Source organism: Apus apus, chromosome 6 (genome assembly GCF_020740795.1).
Source record: "Apus apus isolate bApuApu2 chromosome 6, bApuApu2.pri.cur, whole genome shotgun sequence".
In the NCBI taxonomy this organism is placed as follows: Eukaryota; Metazoa; Chordata; class Aves; order Apodiformes; family Apodidae; genus Apus; species Apus apus.
The window spans coordinates 1,208,727-1,227,762 of record NC_067287.1 but is presented as its reverse complement, the minus strand read 5'-3'; the positions used below and the strand labels follow the sequence as shown (position 1 = coordinate 1,227,762).

The 19,036-nt window shown below is 47.1% G+C and overlaps 1 protein-coding gene across 1 annotated transcript in view; it reads left to right on the top strand.

Moving 5' to 3' along the window:
• Positions 1-19,036, top strand: part of GALNT13 (polypeptide N-acetylgalactosaminyltransferase 13) — a 127,959-nt gene that overhangs the window by 88,953 nt on the left and 19,970 nt on the right. The window contains exons 10-11 of the mRNA XM_051623529.1: positions 10,334-10,473; positions 13,950-14,048. Coding sequence (XP_051479489.1) covers positions 10,334-10,473; positions 13,950-14,048 — 239 coding nt within the window. The remainder of the gene's footprint in view (positions 1-10,333; positions 10,474-13,949; positions 14,049-19,036) is intronic.

Below are 19,036 nucleotides of genomic sequence, written 5' to 3'. Positions count from 1 at the left end.
TCTTGGGAAGAATTTCTTCCCCCAAAGGGCTGTCAGGCCCTGGCCCAGGCTGCCCAGGGCAGGGGGGGAGTCCCCATCCCTGGAGGGGTTTCCAAGCCCTGTAGGTGTGGTGCTGAGGGACATGGGGCAGTGGGCATGATGGTGTTGGGTTGATGGTTGGACTTGCTGATCTTAAAGGGCTTTTCCCACCAGAAGGATTCCAGGATTCTTTACACAGTTCAGCATTTGCTGAACTTTGCACAAAATTCAAATAGAGAACCTTAGGAAGAAGATATTATTGAAATGGAAAGGTGGAATTAGGCCAGTAACAGTGATGTTGGCAGGATAAGGTTTGTTTAATTCAAAACTTAATGTCTTCTGCTGTTTCAGTCACTGGAAGGAGTTTCAGTGTAGGTCTCCTGGATGTTTTCTGGTCTGTTTAGAGATTATTTATGAATATTCTGTATCAACTGATGATTAAAATGTGATTACGATGTTCCCCAGGATTAAGAAGCAAATGGAGGAGAAAAGGTACTTTGTGGTATAAGAAAATGAAGTTCATAACATTTTAACTGAAAAATAAAAAAATCTTCTCAATAAAAACACATGGGAAATAGTGGATTTTTGGTTTTTTGGTGGGTTTGCTTGTTTGTTTTAACAGGCCATTTCTAACTGCCAGCAGTGGTTCCCAGGATTATTAAACAGCTTTTTTATCCTTTTGTCTGCCACATATTTCTCTTAGTTTATTAATCTGAAAAATAAAGATCTCTAGATAGTTCTGTCAGAGAACAAAGCAAGTTGCATTTTAGTAATGAGGTCTCTGAAGCTATTATCTAGCCGTGCACACTCATCTACCCAGTTCTCCTCCAGGACCTGATTGATTTGATTTCTTAGCTGATGTCTTGAGAGAAAGAGGAGCCAATGGTTGTTCACAGTTATATTGTATTAAATTTATCTTGGATAATTAGGGTGCACACCTAGTTACTGTATTTTGAGGCAAAATTCTTGATCAGTCTAGTTCTGAATTGCTTTCTTGAAGCTTCCTGCTTGTAGGAATGTAACTCCACTGAAGATGGAGCCCACCTGAAATGTTTTGTAGTCTGTTGACATCCTTCACATGGCTCCTCTTACCTTTGTAGAAGCTGTGTGTGGGTAAGAATAACGTCTTACTTTTGCCACCTTGAATCTGGCCATCCTGTGGGTTGCCTGTTTGTTCGTGCCACATGCTCAGGGGAGTTAGGGGTGAGAGTTTTAAGAGATCCGACCTAGAGTAAAAAAATAAAATGTAGAAAAAGAAGTACTGGTAAGGAACACTTAACTTGTGTTTTAGTATAAATATTGCATTTGACAAGGAATTTTGAATTTTACTTGGCAGGAGCCTAAGAGTCTGCAACGTGGTTGCAGCCTGAGAGCGGAAGAGCCAGATAACTTGGGAGAGTTTAAAAACATCTCGGAAGTGCTGGATGCGGTTCCAGTGGGAGTAGGAAGTCCCTTTCTTAGGAAGCAACAGAAATAGATGGGTTTGTTCTGAAAAGTGGAAGAGTTGCTGCATGTTCCCCATGTTGCAGTTGATGTCAGTGGTGCTCAGAAGCTTGTCTTGTTTGTGATGAGGTTGAAATGGTGCTGGGTGGTTGTGTTGACAGAGGAGAGAAATTCCTGGCTGTGAGGGTGGTGAGACCCTGGCCCAGGGAAGCTGTGGCTGCCCCATCCCTGGCAGTGTTGAAGGGCAGGTTGGATGGGGCTTGGAGCAGCCTGGGCTGGTGGGAGGTGTCTCTGCCCATGCAGGGGGGTTGGGACTGGATGATCTTTAAGGTCTCTTCCAACCCAAACCAGTCTGGGATTCCATGATTCTATGACTCCCCTCCTAAAGCCATACAATCCTTGCCATTTTTTGACTACAAGAAGTGTTCATTCCTGCAAAGTACCCAAAAAGGGATGGCCAACCTCATCCCAGCGAGGCAAAAGGTGCCCAATGCAACATCAAACTGCACAGCCAGGTGCTACATAGTCATTTGTTTTCATCAATTCTCCCCCCTTCCTTCCGTAGCACTTTTGTTGGCATCTCTAAGAAAAAAACCTGCTAGCTTAATAATAGCTGATCTCTGTTAGCATATTGAGCAGTCAGCTTTATATTCACTATTATCCATTAAAAACCAGTGTGATTGGTGTAAATCAACCAAGTAGGGTTACACTTCAGGTAGATCTTTGCTATTATGCCATCATCTTCTCCTCATATACAGAAACACACTTCTTATTTTGCTGTTTCCAACACCTAAGGGTGTACCTGGGTGGATTTGCAGGGGTGTACACCCAGCCCTCCAGCCCTAGCAGCCTCTCAGAGCCAGCATATCTCATCCCACTCAGCCTGTATATTCCTAAATGTAGGCAGTGATGTCAATCCAGGCATTAAAATACTGTACCTAATCACTGAATGGAAATAATTACCTTCTCAGAATGGGACTGCATTTGCACAGTCAGCTGAAAAAGATAATGCACATCATAGTTCACTTTCTCTGCACCCTTAGTGCATTGCTAAGCTACTTTATCTCCTTAATAATCAGTTAGTGTTCAATTCCCATGGCCTGCCTAGTCTATTGAAGTAAGGCTCAAATGCAAAGTGACATTATTTTTTGAGCACTTTATTTAAAGCATTATGGAGAATTTAAATATAGTGCTTTATAGTCTTAATTTGGGATTACAGGGTAAGTGCTTGTGTATTACTTAGATTTACTCAGCAGATGATGTGAATCCTCCTTTCAAGTGTAATTATACAATTAGGTTGATAATTACTCTATCAATTTAGGAAGTAAGAGCTCTTGATAAACATTTTCACTCTTCCCTTGCCTCTTTAGCATCTCAGTGCTAGAGGACTGCCAGAGCTAGAAGGGCACTGATTCCAAAAGAAGTCATGTAACCTGTGGTGGCCTGATCCTGCAGTGAAATGTGTGTGGCCAGCCTTGGGAAAGGGGGAGAAAAAGGGGAGGGGAGGAGGGGTGGGGGAAAAAGAAGGAAGGAAGGAAGGAAGGAAGGAAGGAAGGAAGGAAGGAAGGAAGGAAGGAAGGAAGGAAGGAAGGAAGGAAGGAAGGAAGGAAGGAAGGAAGGAAGGAAGGAAGGAAGGAAGGAAGGAAGGAAGGAAGGAAGGAAGGAAGGAAGGAAGGAAGGAAGGAAGGAAGGAAGGAAGGAAGGAAGGAAGGAAGGAAGGAAGGAAGGAAGGAAGGAAGGAAGGAAGGAAGGAAGGAAGGAAGTTTAATACAATATTTTTCAGTGTCACAGCCAAGGTCCTGCCTTGGTTCCTTGTTCCAAGAGTGGCTGAATGCACTGTGGATGAGGGATGAAATTCCTTGTGGTCAGTCAGTTGCAGGTGAGGCATTAATTCTGCCCTAGAGAAAGGGGGGTGAATTCCCAGAGGTGCTCTGGAGCACCAGGGATGTGCTCTGGCTCCATATGCACATCAGACTGAGACACCTCTCAGAGAGCAGCAGTGCAGGAGCACCTGAGCTGTTGATTGTTTCCCAGAGCAAAAGTTCCCTCTCTGCTGTTGCTTCCCTGCTTGTATTTAAAGCACTGATCTTGAAAACCTCACAGTCCTTCTTGGACTAACAGGATGGTCAGGCTGGCTTGTGGTGAGCCCAGGGAAGTCATGATGTCTTCATCCACTCCATCCTGGGTGGTCCAGGCAACCTCTTGTGGGTCCACGTGCTGCAGCTCTTTCTTAAGTGACTTGACAGCACTGCTTGTGGAAGGAGAAGCTCTGAAGTGTGTCCTGAGTCAGTCTTTGGAAAACAAACCTATTTCCAATGTGGGTATTCAGCCCTCAGTCTTTGCTTGGCTGGGGAGGTTCACCCAGCCACTGTAATTCATCAACGGTAACCATCAGAAAATGAATAATGCTCTTCAAACACCACTTAATGGTCTAGAGTCACCAAAAATACTAAGTGACTACAGCGGAAAAGCAGCAGAATGAATTATTTATTTGAAAGTATTTGCCCTGATCCCATTTCTGGTTGGTGCTACTCTACTGGAATTTGTTGTTATCGATCCAAGTAATAAAAATAGCAGCTCCAGCCAAGGGCTGGGGGTGCTGATCTCAGGAGGGTGTTGGGGAGGGATGCCTTGGTGCCCCTCAGCAGCCAGGTTGGTTCTTTCAAGGAGGTGTTGGGCTGCCAGCCCAAATCCTTCCCTCTGCAGCTGTGCCCAGAGTCCTGTCAGTGTGTCATGGCTGGGCACACAGTCGTTAGCCAGGCTGAGTCATGCAAAATAAAAGTATTTAGCCTAATGCTGCATTATTAAAACCAGCAGCTGCCTTGAACGTTCATGTGGTTTGACTCAGGTTTTGGGGTCATCAAGCTTGATTTAATTCAAAGGTACTTCTACTTTAATTCAAAGGAGGTGTGAGAATTTGGGTTTTTCTGGCTCATAGTTCTGGCAAAAGCCTTGACTCGTTAGAGCTGCCCTGGCCTAAAGCTGCAGTCCAGAGGGAGCTGAAAACCTTTTTTCTTACTTGTAATCCCTCTTTTGTGTCTAGCCTGGGTCTTATTTTTAAAGGAGGAAGATGACATTAGCAGAGGAACAAACACAGAAGTGCTCCTGTGTAATTAACACAGACAAGTCACGACAGATCCAATCCAGGGTTTTATCTGCTGTGCCATTTCTAGCACTGCTATTTGCAGAGAACCTTTTGTTGAATGTGTAATAAAACGGGGCCTAAAGAGGTGGGTTGGCAGATCCTTGCCAGGGATGCCTGGGATTATTTTTCCCTAACCATATGCCTTGTGGGGCGTGTGACAAAGCTCGACCAGCTTTGATACAGAGCAGAAGGAAAACTTCTGTGACGTGTCATACAAGTGGAATAGGAAAAAGAGCTGGTGTGCACTGGGCCTGGCAGTGGAACAGCAGGTGCTGCCAAGCAGGGGTTGCAGCACTGGGGAGACAGGCTGGCTCCCTGCTGTGTCCCTAGAATTGCTGACTCAGTCCTGTTTTGTAGGGATGTGTGGATGTTCCAAGTGAGACTCCCTGAAGACCCCCACAGCACAGAGGCTGATGGCCAAGCTCTTGTCTTCGTGCCATGAATGTCAATAGAAAGCAAATTCTTAAAATTTGGAAACAGCCTGAATGGAAAGGTCTTTTATGGAGGTGTTTGTTAATTTTTCCAGCTACTAAAATACATTTTTTTACTGATAAATCAGCTCCAGCCTTGCTGTGTAGTCCCAGTAGCACAGGGTTCACTTCTGTCACTCTTACATGTTAATAAAAAAAGACTGGATTTCCCAGGAACACTCCATTTTCTATGGTTTTCCTTCCACAGAAGAGCTGTAACTTAGCAGGGCTTTATGGTTTTCAGAAGAAAAAACATTTTCACTGTCAAAATTCTTGCAACAACTTTACTACTTAATTTTCAGTCTTTGGTGCTGAGTGTTTAAAGCATAAGGCAGAGGTTGCTTTTCAACCTTCTTGAGAGATGAGCTGGGGAAACCTCTTAATGCAGGATTAATTTTATCCATCATACTGTTTCCATTTATATCTGTTTCAGTAAAATTGATTTTTTTTTTTTTCTTGAGCATCTGGACAAAATTGGCAACATAGGATTAAATTAGCCTGTCTCACTCCAAAATCTATGTAAGTATTACACATTGCAGGTAGGTTTATAGGGTAAAACAACATTTAAAGCCCCAGAATAAGCTTTAGAAGTGCAACATGCTGTCATGGAATGCTTTATTTGCAGAAATATTGACAATATTGACTCATTTTCTGGCACAATAAGATTTTTTTTATGTCAGAAATTGCAGGCCTGTTTTCTCTGAGCACATGTAGGTGATGTTGTCCCACTGAAAGCTCAGAATCTTCATTCCATGCCCTATTTTATATTATGAAACCACTGCCTATATTTATCTGAAGTCACCCATGACTTGATGTGAGAACTTCTCAGGAAGAGAGGGTGGGGGGTGGGTTGAGGTTTTTTTTGGTGTGTTCACACATTTTTGGTTTCTTTTACTTTTTAATGAGTTATCTCTTGTTTTTGGCAATATAAAGAAGATGTCAATGAATTAATGTTGTGGCTAAGTAGCAGATGAATCTGTTTCCAGAGACTGCTGCAGGTCTCACATGCAGGTCCCTGGAGTTTAGAAGGGTACAGCATTACAGGTGTTACTTTCTGAGGTTTCTGAACCCTCCATGTCCTTGCAGGAGGCAGGAGGGTGTGCAGGACAGGAGCAGCCTCCTGAGCACTGCTTGAACCCTGCTGATCCAGAAACCAGTGTTTTTCCCAGCTTGTTAGCCAGTGATGTCACTGCTTCTCTGTGACACGTGCCAAACCAGGCATCCTGGTGTCGCAGACTCAGTTGTAGTTTAGCACTTGGCCATCATTAGTCCTGTGAAACAGGACATCATTCTGAACGGGGCTTGGGCAGTCAAACCAGCAAAACTCCCCCTGCCCAGTGTCCATCCCTGGAGGCTCCTGGGTCCTTGGGGGGCAGAGGGGGTGCAGGGCAGGCTGAGCTGCAGGGGATGTGTGTGCATCAGCCCCTGGGCACGTTGCTCTCCCTCTGAACAGGCTGTGAAGCAGTGCAGTCGAAGAAGGCTTCTCTCACGGGCTTTGCAGGGCAGCTAAAGCCTGATTTGGATGAAGTTTTCTAAGTGTTGTTCAAATCATTCTCATTTCAGCAACTTCTGTTTCATTCCGGGTGAAATTTTTTTCATCCTTATCATCGTGCTTTAACATCTGGTTCTGCAGAGATGGTTCATGGGGCCAATTTTGCAGCTCTGTCCTTGTGTGCCAATGGGCAGGACGTGCCCATGAGAAAAGCTGCAGGTGTCATGCAATGCTGCAGCCAGTTCATTTGTTCTACTTGAAGCTACATCTGCTGCTCTGTGAAGCAATCTGCTTCTTCCCTGAGATGTTTCTAATGCATTCATTTCCATGCTGCCCTTTCTGTAGCTCCTTGTGATGTTTCATTTCTTTCTTGCACCCCAGGTCATTTTACATACGTTTTCTTATTCAAGTCTCAGCAGCCTTGTTATCCATTAACTATTTTTGTATTTCCTCTGAGTCCCATCGATTATTTAGCAAGTAGTGGCAATAAATTAGTATTGATTCATGATAGCTTGGTTTTAAATGGAGCAGAAGGGAACATAAAGGTTTGCTGGAGGTCCATGCCAATGAGGTCCCTGCTGGAAGAAAAAACAGGGGTTTGTGCTGGCATTGCTGTGTGTGGTGGGAGCAAAGAAGTGAGCCAGCCTGGTTTGTGCAAGGTGAGGATATATGGAATAGAGGAGCTTTGGGAAAGGAGAACCTGCCTGAGAGTGTTACCAACATGTGTTAGGAGCCTGTGGAGAGAGAAGAGAGAACTAGAGGGGGGATGGATGGCTGTGCCCTGCAGAGCTGGGTCAGCCCCACACTGGGGCACCAGGACCATGGGCTCGGTGGCTCTTGTGCCATCCCAAAACCTGGAAAGCCTTGAGGTAAACCTGCCCTGGTGAGATGAGCATGCCAAACACACCAAGCACTCCCCACCTCCATGGCCAAGTTTTACTGAAATGTAAAACTAGAATTTATATTGCTGAAGTTTGTTTAATGACAGAAAACTCAAGTGTGAGGTTGAGTCAGATCTTTTTATGCTTCCTGTGCTGGTGATGGCAAGGCTTGAACCAGGGGTGGAAATGCAAATCCCTGTAAGAATTGTAGAGCAATATAGAAACAAGGTGTTTGGTGAAACCAGGAGGTAGAGAGGCAGCCTTTCTGATTTGGTTTGTAACTCCAAAGTGTGTGCATGCGGGAGAGGCTGTGGTGTTTGTGATCTCAGGCCCTAACTGTGCTGATACCCTTTCTCCTCATGTTCAGCTTCCCCAGAGCCCCACAGTACAAAGCACCACGAAACACAGATACTGCATTTTTCCAAACACTTCCAGTGCCTTTCCAGGAGGAGGATGAGCTTAATTATAGATAAGGTTTGAGCAGCACAGCTAATAGCAGTACTGCACGTCCTGGAGAGGCAGCAATCATAGAACCCCTCTCCCCCTGGCCGGGAAAAGCTTGCCCAGAAAGCATAACTTACTTTTCTTTTACTAAAGTCTCTTTCCTGAGATGAAATATGTTTTCAGCTGGGTCTTGTGTAGCACACATGGCTACACTGTCAGTATGTGCAAATGACAAATCCTCTGCAGCAAAGCTCATGTCACACCCCCCTGCCTGCCCGATGGGGTCCCGAGGTGGGGACCCGTTGGTGTCTGCTTTGCCTGGTCCCTTAGGGTGGGCAGGGATGGGCACAAGGTGGTGAAACACCCCTGAGATGGTCCAGAATGGAAGCACAGGATGTAGGCACCTGGTGCTTTAGGTACTGTAAGTTAAATCAGTGACTGCATGAGTTGTAATGAGAGAAAAATTGCCATTTGCACAGGCCAAATATTAAATAACTGTAACCCTGATAGTTTTCTTCCCCTCAAGAGAGACAAATGAAACTCTGTGGCCACTCTCCTTGGTTGCAGAACAGCTGTTAAATTACATCTGTTTCTTGGGGGAAAAAAATAATAATAAAAAAAAATCTTTGGGTCCTTTCAGAATGTTACAGCCCCTCCCCAGGCAGCTCTCTGAGCATCCTGCAGCCCAGATGTTCTGGCTGCTGCAGATGGAGCCTCCTGTCCCTCACATGTCCTTTCCAGCCCATGTTCCCCAGTGCCATGAGCACAGCTTTCCCTCTTCCATCTCCACCTCAGTCCCCACAGATCCTGTGGGATGCTCTCAGCACCTTTCTTGACCTTTTGTGGTATATCCTGTGTTTCAGTTAATTATCTAGTATTACACAGTGTCCTACAAGTGCAGGATTATACATACACACAATTTGTTAAAGATGTAACTGGTAGAGTTGGAACCACAGACAGGTATGCTTATCCAAAGTGAGTTAAATTTTTTGTTCATAGTGATGAATAGTTTTACTGTTGTTGTGTACTGAATTTCTTTAAAAACTGTTACCACCTTGTGCTTTAGGGCGTGATTCCCCAGCAGAACGGGCTGATATCCTTGGAGCTTCACCTCTGTGATAATTTCAAAACAAGATCCCATAAATAATGGAAAGCAGAAGGTGATGGAGATGGAGCATGGATTTCAGCTGTAAATCTGGGAGAGTCTTTCAGACTATTTCAGCTGCATGCTGGCAGTTGCTGATGCTTTGCCTATCACTGCTGCTGTGTATGGCAGATCTCACCTGGAATGAGATTGAATTAGGCCACAGAGAATATGCTTGTTTGTTTGTTTTTGTTATCTTTCTTAATAACTGAAGTTGGCCAAGCACCTTCAGAGTGGCCTTTCTGTTTCTGTCTGTGATGCCCACCTCCTTCCTGCAGCATGTTGGTGTTGAAAAGGATGGTTTAATATTATTTTAAACTGGGAAACTCATGTGCCCACCTGCAAATGTCAGCTTGATGAGAGGGTGGAGAATGGACATGGTATTTCCCTTTCTTCACGTAGGAAGTTCAGAAGCTGAATGTACATTGTCTTCCTTTCTTTGGTAGTAAAACTGTGTGTCTGACATTTCTTCTCAGCGTGATGGATTTCTTTCCAGGGAATGATGGGGAGAGCAAATGAACTGCCTGACTAGCTCTCCTAGGTTTTGGCAGCAGTGGATATTCATTGAATTGAAATGCAAGCACACTGTGCAGGGGATGTCTAATGGATTTCCCCTCTCCTTGAGCACTAGTCTGTTGTTTTTTTTTTAATCTTGGTGGCCTTGTTTCTGATGTGTGGCCCCCACCCCCAGTGGCCAGGAGATGCTGCTGGCTCAGCTCTCTGATGTAAAGGTTTGTGGTGGGAGCGGAGCTGCCAGACAGGGTGGCAATTTACCTGTGACATGATGTGACATCTCGTCCCTTGAGGAGCAATGGGGTTCTCAGGATGAGGAATGGATCCTTTCTGGTGCAGTCACCCGGAGAGTGATCAGTAAACAGCTGTGCCTTGACCAACTGATTGGTCTCAGAACAGAGTGCTGGAGAGCACCAGCAAGATGCTTTGGAAAACATGGTTTGTCAAAATGCCAGTGGATGTGGGATGCTTTTCTTTAATGCTTTAGAATGTGAAAAAAGTCAAGGAATTCGGTGGTCCTGCCTTTTCCGGATGGATAAGTTATCTGAAAAGGAAAAAAAACGTGTTTTTTCAGGCATTTCAATTTGCTAAGTGAATGATGTCAGGCTTGTGAAGATCTGTGGCGAAGCAGCTGCCCGTGTACACGCGTGTTGCTGTGCCGCGATTCCAGCAAACGGGAGCTGACGAGAGGGAACTCCCGACGCGTGGGGATGGAGCTGTGAGTTGTGGTCTGCAGCTCCACAAACACCCTGCTTTCATCATCTCTTCTCCTGACAATTCCAGGTGTCGTGAAGGTGGATTACGGCGACGTATCCGTCAGAAAAGCACTGAGGGAAAACCTGCAGTGCAAACCCTTCTCGTGGTACCTGGAGAACATCTATCCCGACTCCCAGATTCCCCGGCGCTATTACTCACTGGGCGAGGTAGGAACCTTTTCCTTGGGCTCTGGGAAGGCAATCGTGGGGCTGGGGGAGCAGAGGCCTTGCTGGGAGGATGGTTCTGGAGAGAGGAATGAGGTGCTCCTGGGCCTCCTCTTAGTTCTCCTTTATTTTGAGCCGGTTCTGTTTCCTCAAGCTCTTCCCCAAGGCGGCGTCACTATCCTGAGCACAAATGTTCCCCATTAAACATTTCTCCTTTAAACTGAGTCGTCTTGGAAGCCTGAGGTTTGTGGCTAATACTTCGAAATGATTAAATAACAAGCAGTGGCTGCAAGAAACTTTCCATCATCTCTTACCACTTTCCTGTAGAGCAGAACAAGCTTTTCCCTTTTGCCTTCTCCTTTGAAAGGCATGTGTTTGTTCCTTGATGCAGTGTTTTCCAGAGGGGCTGCCTGGAGCCCAGGATCACAGACATCCCTAATGATCTGAAGGTTCCAGCAGCACCAGGAACTGAAACCTCTTTAACATTCTGATAATTCACTGGTAAAAATACTCTATTGAGCTGTACTGAAGCTGACTCTTCAAAGCCCCCGACCAGCCTGATCTAAAGGTGGCTGCAGATAGAACAGCAATCAAAAGACCAAATGGCTTTTTTTACATCCAGGAAAGTAATTTGCTATTGAAACTTGCAATTGTGGTGAAAAATAAAAGCCACAGTAGGGCCTGCAGTTTAACCATGACAAAATCAAGTGAAACATGGTTTTACAGCAAGGGAAAGACTCGTCTGACAAGTGTCAAATAATAAGGTTTTGTACCATATTGTCAGACTGGAAAATAATAGTATGAGAAAGTAATAAAATAGTTATTAAAACACCTTATTTTTACCAACACTGCCTCAGTTTCTATGGAAACAGCAATTCAGGCAGGGTCCATGAATTAAAAACTCATGCTCTGCTATTACAGCTGCTGCCTGCCAGTTGAGCAGGAAAGTGGATTTTTAGACCTAAAGCTCAGGTACCATCAGCAGCAGTAATGGACAATTTTTAAAACATCCAAAGTGCATTTCTCAGGCGTTTTCCTCTCTCCCAGCAGAGATGTGGCCCCAGGCAGGACCAACCCTCTGACTTGTCAGTGCAGCTGGGACCATTAGTCCCCACATGGTGCCCCCCCTTTGGTGGGGCCTGGGGGTTTTGCTGCCTGCTAAGAACCAGCTTTGAGAACAAATCTGAGCAAATTCTTCTCTAATCAAGGCAGCCTGGAACCTGATGATCTTTAAGGTCCCTCCCAACCTTAACCATCCTGTGATTCTAACTGTTCATTGTCAGGCCTCGAATTATATTGTTCTTTTGTAGTATAAACAGTGTTCAAAAAGAGCAAATAATTTTGACAGATTTGGGAGAATCATCCTTAATTAAGGTGCAGGTGTGACCTGAACTTGGGCAATGCTCATGCCTGGTTCCCTTGCACCACTCTGAGTGTTAGAAATAATGACCAGTGTTGTAATACATTTTAATTGGGTCTTTATTTGGCTGATGGATGAACACCTGTTGCTTTTGTAAATGAAGTCTGCAATTTTAAAATGAAACTTCAAAAGGTGGAGTTGTATGGAACTGAAGTTCTCAAGTAGTCTATGAAGTTCATTGTGCACTAAATAGGCAGGGCCTGAAGTTTGCCAAGTCTGTGTTTGCAACTGAGTGTTCCAGGTAGAGCACAACTTCTAGGCAGTGACTGGATTAGGTGTGAATTTCCTAGGTTGGATGAAAATATGCCTCAGAGTTTGCAAACTGGGATAAATACTGAATATTCTTTTTTAATCATGTAATACTGATGAATACAAAGTCAATGCAAGACGAGAATTCTTTTGTAAACCTGAGACATAATAACTGTAGGTGAGTTTTAAAGTCACTTTTCATTTCAGTCCTCTGTTTTAATGAACCACAAGATTGCAAAAAATAAATTGCCCTTCTCGTGGAGATACTTGAAACTCTGTTTCCCCAAAAAGGTGATTTAAAAAGAAAGGCTGGGATCATGATTTGAGCTCGGACTCTTATTGGAGCTGGTCACTAGGGTGTGGTTTGGGGACTGCAGAGTGGGCTGTGCTGGAGGAGATGGGAGCAGGGGCAGGAGAAGGGCTGGGCCATGGGCTGAGTTGTCCTCTCCACTGCCATAGCCACACAGAGCCATTGACCTTCACACTAGAGAAGGGCCAGGTTGGATGGGGCTTGGAGCAACCTGATCTAGTGGGAGATGTCCCTGCCCATGCAGGGGGTGGGACTAGAAGATCTTTGAGGTCCCTTCCCAAGCCATTCCATGATTCTGCCATTCTGTGAATGTGAGCTAGAGATGCATTTTTGCTTTGGACACGTTAGTAAGAAAATCACCCTGTGCTGCTGAGCACGAGGAGGAGCAGGGGAACAGGACAACTGTGCTACCAGGTTAATGAGGAGGACTGAGAAAAAAGTTATTAGATGTCTGTGCTGGGGTTTGTGCAGGCTGCATGCACTCAGTGTGGTGGGGCTGCAACGTGGAGAGCTTCAGGGGAGAGTGGGGCATCTCCCCCTTCTCCTCTCCCGTGGAGCTGAAGGTGCTTGGTTGCTTTTCCACTCAGCCCTTTTCCGGGGTGAATGTGTCTTCTAAAAAGGTGTTTTGGGGAGCGATGCTCTGGAGCTGGTCCTGCTGCTCCAGGGGTCTGCTGCTGTGCCTGCCCGAGGTGAGTGTGGCTGGGGGGACCTGGGCAGGTCATGCCTTGTATTGCAGGTGATGAACTTGTGGAGCTCCTCTGCCCAGCTGCCTTGCGCCCAAATTATGGAAAACGCTTTGTTTAAGCAGGGGATTTCACCCAGTGGGTTTGTTCTCGTGAGAGGACAGGGGCGTTCTGCTGGGAAAGTTGTATTTCCAGACTTCTCCAAAGCCTGTGGTCAGTCACAGAGCTGCCCCACAGCCTCAGGCTGGAGGGGTGGGCGTCGGGCACTGCCAGGGCTGCAGCTGTGACTCCTGGAGCAGAGTCAGCCCTGCTGGGAGGCAAGGACAGGGCCCCAGAGGAAGTTCAGATTGGATATTAGGAAGAATTTATGCACTGAAAGAGTGGTCAGGCCCTGGAACAGCTGCCCAGGGAGGTGGTGAGGTCACCATCCTTGGAGGTGTTCAAGAAACGTGTGGATGGGGCACTTCAGGGCGTGCTCTAGTGGCCGAGGTTGTGGGGGGTTTTGTGGGTGGTTTTTGGTGGGGGGCTGTGTGGTTGGTTGTGTTTGTTTGGGGGGGGGGTTTGTGCTGATGTGTTTGGACCCAGTGATCTCAGAGGTCCTTTCCAACCACGGCGATTCTGTGAGTCTAAGTATTTTAATTTTCTTTCGGGAGCTTGACACGTTCACAGAGTGCAAGTCAGCACGTGTTCAGATGGTTGGATGCAGGGATAATGTGCTTCCTCCCGCAGTGATGTGGTTTTTCTGGACAAATACGAAATTTCAGGCGTTGTGTTGTGGTTTTTTTTCAAGGAACATTCCATCTCTTTCCTTCTTCAGATCAGGAACGTGGAAACCAACCAGTGCTTAGACAACATGGGCCGCAAGGAGAATGAGAAAGTGGGTATCTTCAACTGCCATGGCATGGGGGGAAATCAGGTAAGAGAAAAAAAAAACAAACCACAGCAGGGTTATTATTTGTACAAGAATTGCCTCAGGCTGCTGCTGGGTAACCACAGGCAGACCAGATTCAGGAAATCCTCACTGGAATTCACCCAGAGCTGTGAATTCCTGGGGAGCTGTGGGTGCCCCCACCAGCCTTTCTGTGCTGCTGCAGGAGGGGGCAGTTGGTTGGGGTCTGGGGGGTTGGATGCAGCAGGTACAGCCAGGGGGAGGTGGCAGGGGGGTCCTGGGGACCCTCTGGTTTGATCCTAGTGGCCACAGGATTCCCTCTGTGGTCCTCTGCTGAAGCAGCTCAAGCATAGACAGGTTGGTTCACTGTAAAACAAGCAGCAATAGGGGAACATATGAATGGAAGTTGCAAAATGTGGGAGGTTTTGAGCTTAAAGAGTTTTAGGAGGACTCAGAAAGCCATTTTCTCAGCTGCAAATTTTGAAAGCAGATCAGTAGGTCCAGTGAAATATCCAGCTGGATGTATTACATGTATTCCTGCTGCTTAGACTGCAGAGAAATACATGTAAGTCTTCAGATGCTCACATTACAAAATGTGATCATGAATTTTAATATATGTGGTTTTTGTGGTTTCTTTTTTTTAAAAGAAAAGGGTAAGAATCTGTGGGACTCGTGGCTGAATTAATCTGTTTCTAAAATGTGTATATTAAAAATATTCAGTGTATTCATTCACATTGAGGGTTTTTTCATGGAAATAGGAAGGGTGGTGGCAGGGAGAGTGTCCCTTGTGCCTGGGCTGTGTGTGACAGGGAGTAACAAGGTCCATGGCAATCATTGTCTCTGCCTGCTCACTCTGTAAACACCAGTAAATTTTTCCTGTCCTGACACCTCAGATTCAAATCAGCAGAGCTGGTTCCTTGGAGTTGAGTTGGATTCTGCAAGGTCAACCTGCAATTCAGGGACTTTTCCCCAGGAGGCTGAGGTGTATGGCATCAGGATGGGGAATAGGTGCCAGGCTATGGGTCTCCCAGCTCCTGCCTGCTCCTGCCCACCATGCACAGGAGGAACAGGCAGAATGCTTCTGCTGATTTGACCTGGAAATTGGTCAGAACTTGGTGCAATCTCCTCCTTTTACTTGCACCTTTCTGAACGTAGTTTAGCCTCATTTCTCTACTTGGTCTGCTTTACTTTTGGAGAGGCTTTCTCCTCTTCTTCCCCTTAATTCATAGAATTGTGGAATAATTTTGTTAGAAAAGACCTTTAAGATCCTCAAGCCCAACCATTCCCCCAGCCCTGCCCAGGCCACCACTGCCCCATGTCCCTCAGCACCATCTCCAGGGCTTGGAAACCCCTCCAGGAATGGGGACTCCCCCCCTGCCCTGGGCAGCCTGGGCCAGGGCCTGACAGCCCTTTGGGGGAAGAAATTGTTCCCAAGATCCAATTTAAACCTCCCCTGGCACAACTTGAGGCCATTTCCTCGTCCTGACAGCTGTCTCAAAGACCCCAGGTCCCTTGGTTCAGCTCCTGACACACCCTGGAGCAGAGAGCTGCTCTTGTCTTCATCTGCTGCAATTAAAATCCCAGGAAATCCCTCAGTAGAACCTTGACCTAGTACTGGCATTTCTCCCCAGGAAGGTCTTTGGACCATGTTCCTGCTGGGTAATGCTTGTTGAGGGGGGCTTTTTCTAGTGCCACATCTGCTAAAAATGATGGGAAGATGCAGGATCTTAGAGCAAGCTCATGCTTTCTTTCTGAGGTAAGGCTGGCCAGTGTATTCATCCCATGCTTCACTGTCTTTCTAAACTGGAGATGCAAGTGTTAGCACGTTGATAAGACTGCATGTGATTGTGGTTGAAGATTCCCTTCACACCTTGGGTGTTTGGTGTGTTTCCCTTTCTTCCTGTAGGTACTGGGAAGACCCAACTCTTTTTGTTAAAAGAAGAGAAAAGCCATAGAATCCCAGACTGATTTGGGTGAGAAGGGACCTTAAAGCTCATCCAGTCCCAACCCCCTGCATGGGCAGGGACACCTCCCAGCAGCCCAGGTTGCTCCCAGCCCCATCCAACCTGCCCTTCAACACTGCCAGGGATGGGGCAGCCACAGCTTCCCTGGGCAACCTGGGCCAGGGTCTCACCACCCTCACAGCAAAGAATTTCTTCCTAAATCTCCCCTTTTTTGGCTTGAAACTATTGCCCCGCCCATTGTATCACTCCGTGCCCTTGTAAAAAATCCCTCTGCAGCTTTTCTAGATGACTGTCATGTCTTCAAACCTTCTGAAGAGCCAGGTGTGAGGTTGGGAGGACTGTAAAGCTTTGAGATAGAGACAGATGGATTGTGAGTGTGTATATATATATATATATGGACCATATAGCCTATAGAAATCTGAATAACTACTAACTGCAGCCATTCTTTCTGAGCCCTCTGAAGCCAGTATATCTCAAACCTCAAGACATTTTGCCTCCAGTCCCCTTTGTGTTTCTCACATCAGGAAGAAGCCACAGGCAGTCTGTTGTGTGCTGCTGCAGGGCAGAGGGACCCTGCTCCCTGCCTGGGCATGAGCAAGGAGCAGGAGCTGTCCTTGGTGGAGCTTTGGCTGGGATCCTGCAGGCAGAGCATTATTCATCCTCTAGTGCTCATAACTCCCATTAGCAGTTATCTTTATTAAATTCTCTTTAATGAGAAATTAGAACTGAGCTCAGACTTGTAAATGCTGGGGGGGGGGAGGAGTTGTGTGGTTGCAGAAACAGCTGAGGAGCAAAACTACTTCAGAATGAGAACGAAGCAGGAGTAATAATGCCTGGGTCATTAGAGCTGAGCAAGATGCAGGGGAGTGATCCAGCCTGGGGCAGGGGCAAGTATCTCACAGCCACCTGAGTGATTTGAAGGAATTAAGGACAGCAAGATTTTAACAAGAGTAATTTCTTAAAAAAAAAAAAAAAAAAGGAAAATTTAAATACATTCACTGAAGCCCTTCATGGGAGAATTGTTTTCATAGAGTTAAGCTGTGGAGGTTTGTTGTTACATTGGCACAGGTATTTCAGATCATCCTGTGTCAGTTAGGACCTGGTGACCACTAATGATCTGGAAATAAATACCATGATTCTCCTGATGCGTGTAAGAGCAACTGTGGAACTGTTTGCTCTCTGTGGAGGGGAACAAAAAATGCAGAGCCTGTCCTCACAGCAGCTGTGCTGGGGAAGTGGCTTCAGGGGCTGGTTTGTGCAGGTGTCTCCTGGGGGGTGTGGGGGGGTATCACCCTACTTCTGGAATGATGTTTTTTAGGAGGGAGGTACCCGAGGTTGATTAAAGAAAGCACTGACCACGTGTGAATTGTGGAAAAAAGCAATTATCCAGCCTCAGACAGAGGGGCATGACCCATCAGTCTCACACCTTTCCCCCCTTCCCCCTGCTGCTGACTTGCGGCATTTTAGAGGAAATTTGCTCCTCCCAGTGGGCTGGTGGAGGGTGGCAGAGCTGTCTGCTTTCCCTGCCTGCTGTCATGGACACACTGCTCAGGCTTTCATTGCCTGGCCATGGGAATGTTGGCAGCAGCTCTTGGGAGCATCAGGCCTGTGCTCAGGACAATAATCAAAGCAGGTGATCCCAGGTGGGCAGGAGGGGGCCAGGTGGCCAAGGTAGCCACCAGCATCATCCTGGCTTGTGTCAGCACTGGTGTGGCCAGCAGGAGCAGGGCAGGGATTGTCCCCCTGTGCTGGGCACTGGGGAGGCTGAACTTGGAATCCTGGGGTCAGGTCTGGGCCCCTCAGGACAAGAAGGACATGGAGGGGCTGGAGCGTGTCCAGGGAAGGGCAGGGGAGCTGGGGAAGGGGCTGGAGCACCAGCCTGAGCAGGAGCAGCTGAGGGAGCTGGGGGTGTCCAGCCTGGAGACAAGGAGGTGAGGGGAGACCTGCTGGCTCTGCAGCTGCCTGAGAGGAGGTTGGAGCCAGGGGGGTCGGGCTCTGCTCCCCAGGAACAAGGGATGGGACAAGAGGGAACGGCCTCCAGTTGTGCCAGGGGAGGTTGAGGTTGGATCTTGGGAACTATTCCTTCCTGGAAAGGGCTGTCAGGCCCTGGCCCAGGCTGCCCAGGGCAGGGGGGGAGTCCCCATCCCTGGAGGGGTTTCCAAGCCCTGGAGATGGTGCTGAGGGACACGGGGCAGTGGTGGCCTTGGCAGGGCTGGGGGAATGGTTGGACTCCATGATCTTAAAGGTCTTTTCCAACCCAAACGATTCCATGATTCTATAAAACCTCTCCCCAAGCAGCTTGGAGCTCCTGGCCTCTGCTGCCCAGGCTGTCAGCATCTCATGTACATGGCAGCTCCACGTGGGAGAGGATGCTGTGGAAAGGTCATTGTGTTTCCTGCAGGATGGGAAGCGTTTTGTCAAGATTTGTTTCCAGTGACTGTGGAATTGCACCAGCCAGGAGTTTGCTCTGAGTGAACTTACCTGGGGCAGATGTGATCAGAGTGGACATAGTGTTTCATAGGTTCCAGGGGGAACATGAGTCCCTTTTGTCAGTGTTTTCTACAGAAAGCTCAGACTTTGTGCGCCCTGACAGTTCAAAAAGAGCCTGGTGCACACAGGAAGGGTTGCTGGAGGGTTCTTTTGTCCCCAGTTAGCTGTGAATCATGTGGGTCTTTCAGAAACTGGTCTGTTTCACAGAGCTTCTGTTTCTTCCTGTTCACAATAACGTGAATATTTCCAAGTGCCTTTCGAACACCAGCACTTGCTGTGCAGGGGATGGTAGCAAAGTCCTGTACGACCTGTGGCTCTGGCAGGACTCACTGGCATGCCGTGGGAATTGGCTCACCCCCGGGAATGGATAAGGAACTCGTGAGCTGCTGGAGCTGGGAGATGTTTCTGTGATGGAAGGCAGCTGTTTCCAGGGGGATGTACAGAGGGGGTTTTCCTGTGCTAGTATCACTGCCAGTGATGATAACTCTGGAGCAGAGGGGCCCAGGATGGGTGTCCTGAGGGCAGGCAGGATGCAGGTGCTGGGGGTGGCAGCAGAGCCAT